General features: G+C 40.1%; 1 protein-coding gene across 1 annotated transcript in view; it reads right to left on the reverse strand.

Moving 5' to 3' along the window:
• Positions 1–10,502: 10,502 nt before the first annotated feature.
• Positions 10,503–12,423, reverse strand: part of LOC115460552 (transcobalamin-1-like) — a 43,887-nt gene continuing 41,966 nt past the window's right edge. The window contains exon 9 of the mRNA XM_030190315.1: positions 10,503–11,352. Coding sequence (XP_030046175.1) covers positions 11,291–11,352 — 62 coding nt within the window. The 3' untranslated portion in view covers positions 10,503–11,290. The remainder of the gene's footprint in view (positions 11,353–12,423) is intronic.

Raw genomic sequence — 12,423 nt, forward strand, 5'->3', positions numbered from 1 at the left:
TTAATTTGTGTTTCTGTTGTGTGCACACAAAATTGTAATTAACAGTCTTTCAGTTACCTTTTCTTCCTAGAAAACCACCTGTTGCGGAGGCCAGTTGCAGTGAATAATCTTGATTTCTACTGAGTTTCCCAAACTGTGGGTCACAAAATACACATTTAGGGTCATATCCTGAGGAGACTCTCCATAGATGCATCATTATTATGCACCTCCTGGGGTCACACAATTTGATTTGGCTGCTATCATGGGGTAATGGCCAAAAAAAGATTGACAAGCAGGTCTTCCGTCTTCCCAACTTACAAGCTCTGGACCTACTAACCTATCTCTAAAACCTAATGAATGCAAAACCTTATCTATTTGGGATATGCCAATGTAACGTGGAAGGGCATAATTGAACGGGGCACCCAAGTTTTCCTGAGGACGGGGCGAAGGGGCGGGGAAACCTGTATTATCAAAACAAGATGGGAGTCCATCTTTCATTTCGATAATACGGTCAGGACGCCCAAATCTCAACATTTAGGTCGACCTTAGGGATGGTCGTCCTTAGAGATGGTCGTCCCGATTAAACTTAGTTTTCCCCTCAAAATTTGCTAAGATGCTTTTTTCTCTCAAAATTCTCTGCAGCAGCTCCTTTTGCTAACAGGATTCACAACTATCTGCCCTTGTTTGAACTCTTGGACAGCAATTTTCCAATGCAGCACCTTTCTGATTTTCAGGAAACAGATTTGGATACCACATTCTACTGTTTCCTTTTACTTGTTCCATAACTCTCTCAATTAATTTTTCACAGCTAGAAGGTTTTTCCCACCTTTCTCAACAGAGGGTGAAAAATTTTCAAAAGAAACATACTGTTCTCCTTACAATGATATTTCATACACCCGAGATCTTAAATGTGCTTGGCAGTTCTCCTCAATCACTCTCACAGACTTACCATTTCTATCGAGCGGGTACCAGCAGATGAGAACACTGAGAAAATTAGCATGTAAGATCTAATTTCTCCTTGTCAGGACTTTGAGTAATACTCTAAGTACAGCTCTTGATTTTCCTTCAGAATTGATTCAAATATATTTCGTGTCCTGACAGAGAACTGTATCAGGCTACATCTCTCTTCATCAGCTGCTCCCTCCCAACTGACACTTCAGAACCAACCTGCTTGATAGGCAGGATATAAATTTTATAAGTAATAAAAACCAACCTGTTTCCCCCTGTAACTGAGCAACTAACATTAGAATAAATAAAATAAGTTTCCCCATCCCTTTCCCATAACTAGCCAAGGTTTTCAGAAAGCGTTTCTTTCATTTTTATTCTCCTTTCATGTCCCATATCACATCTCCTCAGCGAGTCAGTATGTTTCTCTGCTGCAGAGCTCTGCTCATATGCGGCCTTCATTCTACAAGGAGCCCAGCCATCATTCCCGCACCACAACTATGGCAGGCAGTAGTCATCCAGCCCCAGCACTTCAGTGAGAATCTCCCCAGGCTCTTTCTACCTCCTTTATTTGAGCCAAAATGGCCCCCAAATCAGCCCCTTTTCCTCTCCAGCACAAAACTTGTACTTGCTGGCACTTGCACATGCATGATTAAAGTTTTTTTTTACCAAACGGAGTTATAGTGTGAAGAAGAATGCTGAATTTTCCAAATTCTGGACCCCAGGGTTCTCCCTTATCCCCAATTCTTTTTAATGTGTTTGAGTTCTTTGGGTGGTTTTATGGAATCATCACAATGTTTGGTTTTATCATATGTGGATGATATTTTTACTTTGATTACACTGGGTTTTTGGTTATGAACAAAATTGTTGTTTAATTTTGGATAGTATAGAAAGAACTCAAAGACTTGCCTGTTGATGCTAGGGTGGAGTTCAAGATAACATATTGGTATATAAAATTATTTGGGGAAATTTCTTACTGAATTATTAACTTTCCCCTCTACGAGACTAAGTTCTCATTTTAGCGCTATACGTAAACTGGGATTTCCATCAGTTAAGAATATTAAACTGAAATGATTTCATGTAAGCTTTTTTTGTTATCTGTCCAGTAAGATTTGGAATATGGTACCTTTGCAAATTAGATCTTTACCTAATTATTTTCAGTTTGCAAGGCTTTAAAGACCTTTCCTTTTAGTAAATTCTATTATCTTAATTAGTGAATTTTATTTTTAATTTCGATCTATGTTCTTTTCTTATGGCAAATTAGCTGCTTTGGTATCTGTTTTATGTTATCCGCTTTGATTCCTGAGTATTACCTAAAGACTGTGCCATCTGTATGCAGAATACTGACCTGGATTTATTCCTGGACTGAAAGACTGGCTGAGGCTTCAGCTTGAGTCTCCGAGGATGAATCCGCTTCTTTACCATTGGAAGTCTGCCATAACAGACGGCAAGGTGAGATAACTGGATATACTGCCTATGGTCATGGGGATAGTTAGTCCTTAGCTTTTGTCTGTGGACAGATTGGTTTTATGTCAGGACTGGTGGTCTGTGAATTTAGCTGCTAACTGTGTATTTTGCGTAAGACGTGTGGTGTAAGTTCTCATAATAATCAATTAGGATATCGGTTTTGTGATTGGTTGTGTAATCACTCATTTAGATAGTCTGTTTGGATAATCATATATATTTTGGTGATAATCTATTTTTAGTAACTAAGCTATTTTTGTAATCTGCTTGGCAATTTGCCACATATATAACTATTATTTTTTCTATTCCTAATAAATAATATATATTCCATCTGTGGCATTCTTTCCTTTCATTAGTACAGCTAGCTAGCCATAGGGCCAAAAGGTACGCTTCCCCTAGAAACTAGTCCAGAATAATTGCTATTTAGCAATGTTCTGTCAGCTAAGTATCTCTGGATATATATTAGGAGTTTGTCCTCCTGAATATACCCCTACACCACTAGCAACCTTTTGGTAACTTTGTGAGTCTTTGGCTGAAATGTTTGATGGCACACAAGAAGCATTAGCAGAGCTGATCAGTTACCTAGTTCCAAGAGGGAGACTTCTAGGCCAATCCTATTTTTTTTTTTAAATCAGAGGTTCCAATTTACCTAATTTCAGGAGGGTTATTTTAGGCCAGTCCTGAATTTCTGAAAACTTCATCCTGATGAATTATGGGACCTGCAACGTTGATTTGAATGGGTGGACTCAATGACTACAAATCCCAAAGTGCTTTGGGATGTAAGTTTAAAACCAAGACTGGCCAAAAAGTCTCTGTCCTGGAACTGGGTAATTTTGCAGCTCTGCATTAGAGAGTTTCTTTATGAAGTGCTTCTAGGGGTTTCTGGTACACCCACAGGAGTCTCTTAAAGAGGCCCAGGTAGGCTTTTTTTGCCTCCTCCTCAATGGAAAAGCCTTACGCTTGATTACTGCCCTGTTAGATTATAATAGCCCACTTCTGTGTTGTATGATAGACTGTAAATGTCATGACCCTCAGGTTTGGGACAAGAAGCTACAATCAAGACGGAACATGGTGGAAAAAGTTGGTTCATAATTGGCAAAGGAGTTTAACTTACATGCAGAACACATGAGGTATATTTTCAAAGCACTTAGACTTACAAAGTTACATAGAAACCTATGGAACTTTGTAAGTATAATTGCTTTGAAAATGAGCCCCAAAGTGAGATAAGCAGGTTTAGAAGACGATGAAAGAAGTTTCAAAATTGGAGGAGGGAAAACAACAGCCTCTGATATGCCAATGCCACTATACTAACAGGTGGAAGTGAAGAAGATTTACCCCCGAATTCTATATATGGCACTGTAATGGAAGATTTAAAGATTGTTTTTCAACTCTGCTCTAACCGACAGTCTACTTTAAAGTTCCTGTTTTCTGACTAAAAGTAACTTCTTTTTGCAAAACAAGCTGAAGTCATGTCTCTGATTAATTTGGTGCAAAAGGAAAGTGAAGAATGTTTAAGGTTCAAGAGATAAGCCATCTGGCCAGTGGTTTGTTTACTTGAAACCAAGAGCACGTGACTACATTCTCTTGCACGTTTTGTAATTTTCCATGGCTCTGAAAACAACCTAATAAAAAGGGGGAGCTTTGAACAGGGAAGCCAGAAGCTCATCTATGGATAGACGTATCACATATAAAAGATTGCTCCTGGTCATGAGACTCTGGCTTTGCTGAAAAAGGGGCTTCTCTCAGCTGATGTAAAAAGCCTGGGTGAGGTGTGACCAGTGATGTATGTATATTATCTTTCTTTATTCTCCTGGTCAAGAGACTCCTAGCTTTGCTTGAATGTAGTGACCAGTGATGTATGTATATTATATTTCTATATTCTCTTGGTCAAGTGACTCTTAGCTTCACTGATAAGGAAGCCTGGATTTAGTGATGCATGACCAGTGATGAAATGATTGGGGGGGTTTTTCAACTATAGATAGGTATTGTTGTTTATTTTCACTTTTGTTCAGTACATCTAGTAGCGCTATAGAATGATAAGTAGTAGTAGTAGTAGTTATACTGCTTGACCATTGTGTATAAATCTTAATCATTGTGTATCTTAAACAATAATGACGTATACACTCTCTGTTTGAAGTGAACCTCTAATAAAGTCTCATTTACCCAATATGAATCCAAAAGAATCTACAGTAATTTACTTTCTGAGCAGTCTGTAGTGATTAAGTAAGCAGGCTATACTTTTAGAGCAAAACAGGCACCCAAAATTGGCTATTGAATCAAGATGTGCATCCAACTAAGGGGCCCTTTTACTAAGCCACGTAGGTGCCTATGTGCGCCCAATGCGCGTTAATTTGGAATTACCACCTGGCTACCGCGTGGTCCTTGTGGTAATTTCATTTTTGACATGCGTCCACTCCACTATGCACGTCGGTAATTAATTTTTATTTTCTGGTGCACAGCAGACACCGGGCGGTAATCTTTATTCTACGCGCATAGATGATTACCACACAGTTAATGCATGAGACCATACCGCTAAGTCAATGGCTGGTGGTAAGGTCTCGGACCCAAAGTAGATGTACACCAATTTTTATATTGCTGCATGTCCCATTTTCGGTAAAAATTTTAAAAAGGCCTTTTTTACAAGTGCGCTAAAAAATGGATCTGCGTGCCCAAAACACACATGCCTACATTAGCGCAGCCCATTTTTCAGCGCACTATAGTAAAAGGGCCCCTAAATTGGCTATCAAGCCAGTTAGCGCCAATAAATGGGTGCTAATTGGCACTAATTTGAATTTGTATGCACATCTTGCTCCACACTATTCTATAACAATATGCACCCAAATCCCATAGCGCTCAACCTAAAAGAGGGTGTGGCCATGGGAGGTGCATGGACATATCAGAGGCATTCCTAAAATTGGTATGCAGTGTTATAGAATACCAGAGATGAGCGCTTAAATTGGGCACCAGGAATTACACCTAGTTTCAGCAGCCATAAGTTTGGGCACTGAAATCAGCACTCAGTGCTATTGTATAATGGACGTTCCGATTTTTTTTCAGCAGAAATTTTTGAGTTCCATTTCTGAATATAATGACGATGAAAGGTCAGCAAAACACTGATCACCATTTTGCTTATGTATCTAATTCCCCCCTGCGTATTCTTGCTTAGAAACTAGTTTCTGCTTTGCTGCTAATTGGAGCAGAAGCTTTGTTTTTGAAATTCTGATTATCAAGAATTTGTGCAGCAGCCAAGAGTGATTCAGTGCTGCTAGACGCTAACCACTGCTAGGAGTATGTACCCATAGGGACCCTAGTAGTGTAAAGTAAATTCCCTGACGCAGCCTCTTGGGAGGCGAAACATGGCCATGTTGGGTTATTTTTTAATAAAGTGACAGCAAACTTGTACTAATGCAGACAAAAATTAAACTGAACCCCTAAGTCCCAGACTCTGCATGCAGCACAACACTAAGAGACCCTTTTACAAAGGTGTGGGAGGACCTACGTGCGTACAGCGCGCACCAAATTAGCACTACCGCCTGGCTAGCATGTGAGCCGGCGGTAATTCTGAATTTGGCACGTGCCAAATCCCGTGGTATAAAATAATTTTCTAGTTTCCACCATGGGCCACTTACCTGGCAGTAAACAACGGTTGGAACATGCTGCATGCTTACTGTGTGGGTAGCGGGTAAGACCTTACCGCTAGGTCAGTGGGTGGCGGTAAGGTCAGTGCGTGACCAAAAGATGCACTCGCACTACTGCAGGCCACTTTTTATTGCAGCTTAGTAAAAGGATTCTAAAGAAATAGAAAGAAATGCATTTCCGCCTGTATAGTGCAAAATATAAAGACTTCAGATGTAAATTCTCAAAAACTGACATATGAAAATAAAATTATTCTGTCAGGCAGAAAGGCGCGAAAACGGAAGGTTATAAAAAGTAGGTTAAAAGAGAAACCAGTTATAAATAAAACCGGATATGAAATATAGTTGGACATAGTGATAAAACAGACATATAAAAAATAATAGAAAAAAAAACCAGACGATAGCCCATATGGAGGCTAATGCATATAGGGGCCCTTTTACTAAGGAACGCCCAAAAGTGGCCTGCGCTGGTGTAGGCGTGAGTTTTGGATGCCTGCTGGTCCATTTCCTGAGAGCGCCTGGAAGAAAGGGCTTTTTTTTATTGTGCCAGAAAATGGACATGCAGCAAAATGAAAACCAGCGCGCGTCCATTTTTGGCCTGAGACCTTAACGCCACCCATTGACTTAGCAGTAAGGTCTCATGCGCTAACCGGGTGGTAAGTGTCCAGCACACACCAACTGACAATTACTGCCGGGTTAAGTGCCAATATATTTTCTACTGCGTGTTTTGGGTGTGCGCCCAAAGTGGAATTACCGTCTGGGGCATGCGGTAGCCGGGCAGTAGTGCCAAAAGGACCCCATAATATTTATGAAATTTTTATAACCGGTTTTTCTTTTAACCTACTTTTTATAACCAGTTTACTTTTTAACCGGTTTTAAATCCTTTATGGTGTGCCACCAGCCATGGGTTTTGGGCTTGATTTTATATATGGTACCTAAAAAATCGGCGCTGAAATCAGTGCCAAAGTGTATTCTATAATCGGAGCCTAGATTTAGGCATCCAGGCTACTCGAATGTTCTGTTCATTACCACTAGTAGGTAAAGTGACTTGCCCAAGGTCACAAGAATCATCAGTGAGTAACATGAAATTTGAATCCCAGCTTTTCTAGGGCTCAGTCCACTACTCTAACCACTAAGCTACCACTCCACTTGATAAGTAAATTTTCTTTGGAGTCAGATAGATGATTTTCAGTTTGGCTAAAAAGAAAGCAAAATACTTATGCTTTGCAATCTATACTTTCCTTGTCCTGCTAAGACTATGCAGAATAGCTGAAGACAATTCACTACTCTAGAGTTTCATAATTTAAACATGGAACCTGTTAGTATATTACCAGCAAAGATCCAGGCTTCCTCTGGCTTTGCTAGATATGTCTTAGGACTAGATCGTGTTGAGTCTGTCTTAGACAGTGAGCAAAGAAATGTGCTAGGCAATAGTAAGTGCAGTCACTTTAATATTAGCTGAACAGATGAATCTCTGTTACATCTAAAATCAAGAAAGGCACATCCAACCACAATAGACAGTGTGAGCAAAAAAAACAGTGGAACACGGAACTAGTAAGAGCAAGAAGATTAATTATTAAAGTAAACAATATTAAAAGCAGAGGTCAAAATCTATATGGAAATGTCACAGCATGCCCGATACAATAATCTAACCAAAAAAAATTACAACTCCTGCTGCAACATCCTGGAGATAGCTAATGGCTGGAATTTAATTTTTTGGTTCGATTATTTCTCTGTGGCATTTGAAGACAGATTGCTCTACTGTAATGGCATAATTAGGTTGCTCGAATGCCTTTTGAGGTCTCCTCTCACAGTTGGTCAAAATTGGGCGATTGTGCCGAAACATGTTGGGTTATTGATTGAACTGTTACTTGTACCGGACGTACTGTGATATTTTCCACCTAGATTTGACTTCTGCTTTTAATATTGTTTACTTCAATAAAGTTGTGTTATTGCCCCTACCAGCTATTTGTTCTACTGTCTTTCTGCTCACATCTATCCCTAAACAGCTAACTTTGGGCCCTGTTTATTTATTTATTTATTGCACTTGTATCCCACATTTTCCCACCTATTTGCAGGCTCAATGTGGCTTACAAACACCTGTTATGGCATCGCCATTTCAAGGTACAAGAGATACAATTGGTGTTACAAAGATATCAAGGATAGCAAGGTGATATAGTCGAGCAATTATAACAGGAGACAGTCAGAATAGGGGAGGAGAGGTGAGGTGTTGTAGTTGGTTATAGATTGTCGTGGTAGGCTTTGTTGAAGAGATAGGTTTTCAAAGATTTGCGAAAGGTAGTTATTTCGTTAGTTGTTTTCAAATGACTTGGTAGTGCATTCCATAGCTGTGTGCTCATGTAGGAGAAGCTGGACGCATGTGTTAGTTTGTATTTTAGTCCTTTGCAGCTGGGGAAGTGCAGATTAAGAAAAGTGTGGGCAGATCTTTTAGCATTTCTGGGTGGGAGGTCCACGAGGTCTAGCATGTATGACGGGGTGTCTCCGTAAATTATTTTATGAACAATCGTGCAAATCTTGAACGCGATCCGTTCTTTGATTGGGAGCCAGTGTAATTTTTCTCTAAGGGGTTTTGCACTTTCGTATTTTGTTTTTCCAAATATAAGTCTGGCTGCGGTGTTTTGGGCAGTCTGAAGTCTCTTGATGATTTGTTCTTTACAGCCAGCGTAGAGTGCATTGCAGTAATCCAGGTGACTCAGTACCATAGATTGTACCAGGTTTTGGAAAATGGCTCTTGGGAAGAAAGGTTTTACTCTTTTGAGTTTCCACATGGAGTGGAACATTTTCTTAGTTATGTTCTTCGCATGATTTTCAAGTGTGAGATTTTGATCAATGGTAACTCAAAGAATCTTCAAAGTGTTTGAGACGGGGAGGGAAAAGTTTGGGGTAGTTATGTTGGAGATTTTACTTGTGTTATGTTGTGAGGTGAGTATAAGACATTGGGGCTCATTTTCAAAGCATTTAGACTTACAAAGTTCCATAGATTACTATGAAACTTTGTAAGTCTAAGTTCTTTGAAAATACGCCTCATTGTGTTTTTTCTGCGTTGAGTTTTAGTTGGAATGGATCCGCCCAGGAGTGTAGGATTTGGAAGCTTTGGTTGATCTCATTGGTTATTTCATTTAGATCGTGTTTAAACGGGATGTAGATCATGACATCATCTGCATATATGTATGGATTGAGGTTTTGATTGTCTAGAGAAAACTGCACCACTAAAAAAGGCCTTATGCCCGACTCACAAACGCTCACCTTGGTTTTCTCCAGAACTTCGGATCCTTAAATTTGAAAGATGAAAACTGGAAAGGAGATGGCGTAAATCTCACCTGGATGAAGAGAGGCTAAACTGTAGGAAGCACGTGGCAAAGTACCGCCAAGCCTTAACAACAACCAAAAAACAGCATTTATCTCAATGCATTGCACAGGGTGCTAATTCAACCAAGCAGTTGTTCAGTATAGTAAACAACCTACTGCAACCCCCACAACAGAACCAGCCTGCCCAGTTTAAACTGAACTGCAATGATTTTGCTGCATACTTTGCCAACAAAATTAAAAGTCTCCACCAGGATTTACAGGCAATCCCACCCAGTCCCCAACCAGTCAACCAGGGGTGCACAACTCGCCCCCTCTTAACAGAGACAGATGGGACACTTTTAACCCAATGACAGAGGAGAGCCTTGACAAAATCATAAGAGACCTTCAGCCAACTACCTGCTCCCTTGACCCCTGCCCATCAAAGATAGTGCAGCAGGCAAGTATGGGCAAGTATGGGCCTTATAGCAGGAGCCACAAAAATTGTGAACACCTCTCTTTCTAATGGGCAACTACCAACATCATTAAAAAGGGCAGTGGTTCGCCCTCTGCTAAAGAAAAACAATCTTTTTCTAACGGATCCTATATGTTTATCCCACACTTTCTAAAATTCTGACACAGTACAGTCCTCGACTCCACGACTTCCACCGGGAGGCCATTCCACGCTTCCACCACCCTTTCTGTGAAATAAGACTCTTAGCTTCCTCTTAAGCCTATTCCCTCTTAACTTTATAGTATGCCTCCTCGTTCCAGAATTTTCCTTCAGTTGAAAAAGGCTCACTTCCTGTACATTAATGCCCTAGAGATATTTAAACGTCTCTATCATATTTTATTTATTTATTTGGATTTATTTACCACATTTTTGAAGGAATCCACTCAAGGCGGTGTACAGTAAGAATAGATCAAACATGAGCAATAGGCAACTACAGCAGTAAAAATATTCAAATAACAATACAAAGTATGGCATGATATATTATTTACAATGTCAACACAATATGTAATAGAACATTTTAATTGATAGTGAAGGGTAAACATATAGATAGGTATGAGAGTAAGAAGACTTAGAAAGTAAGGTGACTGATTTAAAGAAAATTGCACATGAGGTCAGAGAGATGGTTAAATATGATCTCGAGTGGATAAACATGTCCTGCTGCAGTATGTGCAGCCCGAGTTAGGGGGGTACAGAGGATGGGCCATTTGGCCTTTATCTGCCATCATATTTCTATGTTAAATGGCCATGGGTTACCGCATGAAGATAGGACAGTCATTTATGTAGTCGTTTATGTGCTAACCCTGACCGCTTAAGTGCTGAACATCAGTACTTAAGTGGCCAAGTGCTAACTCCACCCCTAGAACACCCCCCAACATAGCCATCTTTGGGTTCAGCACTAAGTGATATTCAGTGGCAGTTAGCCACTGAATATTAGCAGCTGGTCCCAACCAAGCGATTTAAGTGGTCAGCGGCCAGCTAAATCATTTATATTATTTCCTTAATAATTTCTTTATTTCTATGAAGCTAATATTGAAGAAATTTCTTGCTTTGAATAATATATTTTGATTGTCACTGCAGTGAAACTTATTCTGAAGATTACAGTTGACTATTATTGTAATGATTTAAAATGAAATTTAACTTGTTCCACCCTACTAACAACAGATTGGTCCACTTGTTAATAATGTTGTCCTTTTTTTTTTTAAGTCCAAAATTAAAAACTAAACCCTCAGCACTTGTAAATCGTAAATTGATATTGTCCTGGGAGATCTAATTTTTTCAGCTGAAATTACACAAGAAGAGCAAGCGCTGAAGGAAGATTAAGAAAACAAACAAGATGGAAAAATATGACTTTGCACTTTCATTTGTAAGGCGACATAAAATTTATATATTTAACTACTGGATAGTATGAGGCAAGGTCATTTCAAGGTGATTCAGAGACTTCTGTTGCTCAGTAGATAGAGAGCTTCACCACAAGGCGCTCTCCGTTGGATGGCTTATAACTTCCAACACCTGAAAACATAAGCAGGTCAGGATAAAGACATGGACTGAAGTTGCATTTTCATCTCTCAATATTATCTGTCCCTTCTAGGAATGGATAAACCTTTTAAGCAATTAGGGGGGAAGTTATCAACCTGGGCTACATATACAGTTGGTGGCCCAGCTGTTTGGGGAGAATAAAGTGGGATTGTCAGAGGCAGAGCCTATGTCCATAATTATCTGACAACATGCAGAAAGAAAGGTCAATAAAATAGCTGCAGATAATACATTTTATTAAATTTAGATAGGTATCAAATGTCAAAGAATAAAATAGCAAAAACATTAAACAATGGAAAATTCAGTGTGTGTGTGTAATAAATGTCTCAGGCAATTGTATTAAAGTGCATTGAAAAAATATTTGAAAATGATGCCTGTGCCTCCATAGAGGCCTGTAGCCAATCTGCCTCTATCACACATCCCGCTTGCCCTCAGTAAGTCTGCTCTCTCTCTCTTACATCCCACCTGCCGTCAGCCAGTCTGCCTCTCTCTCTCTCACACATCCTACTTTCCCACAGCCTGCCAGTCTCTCTCTTTCACACATATACCTTCCCCTTATTTCCAGAGAACTTGTTAATTTTGCTGTCCCTTGAAATTGGAAGATACAAGATCCACAGATTCTTCATGGACCTCGTTTTTCAAACTATCTGAGAAGTCCAAGTGTCCGTCCATCCATCCCTCTCCCACTCCACTCAGCAATACCTGCACTTTTCTCTCCCTTCATCCCACAGGTCCAGCATCTCTCCCTCTCTTCCCCCATGTTGCAGATCCATATATTTTCCTTAGTCCCTCTCCCTCTCTGCAGTTGGACGATCCCTCTAACTTGCCTTGATCACTGCCGGCAGCATTCTGAAGTGATTATATAAGGCTGCCTTGAGGCCTTGGCCTTCCCTGTGATGCATCCCGGCCCTCCAATGCAACTTCCTGTTCTTCATGGGCAGGACGCATCACAGGGAATGCCGAGGCAGCCTGCTGTAATCTCTACAGATCACTACCAACAGTAATCAAGGGAGAGATGCCAAGCAGCCTGCCCTGAAGTGAGAGTCG

Source organism: Microcaecilia unicolor, chromosome 1, assembly GCF_901765095.1.
Source record: "Microcaecilia unicolor chromosome 1, aMicUni1.1, whole genome shotgun sequence".
Taxonomy (NCBI): domain Eukaryota; kingdom Metazoa; phylum Chordata; class Amphibia; order Gymnophiona; family Siphonopidae; genus Microcaecilia; species Microcaecilia unicolor.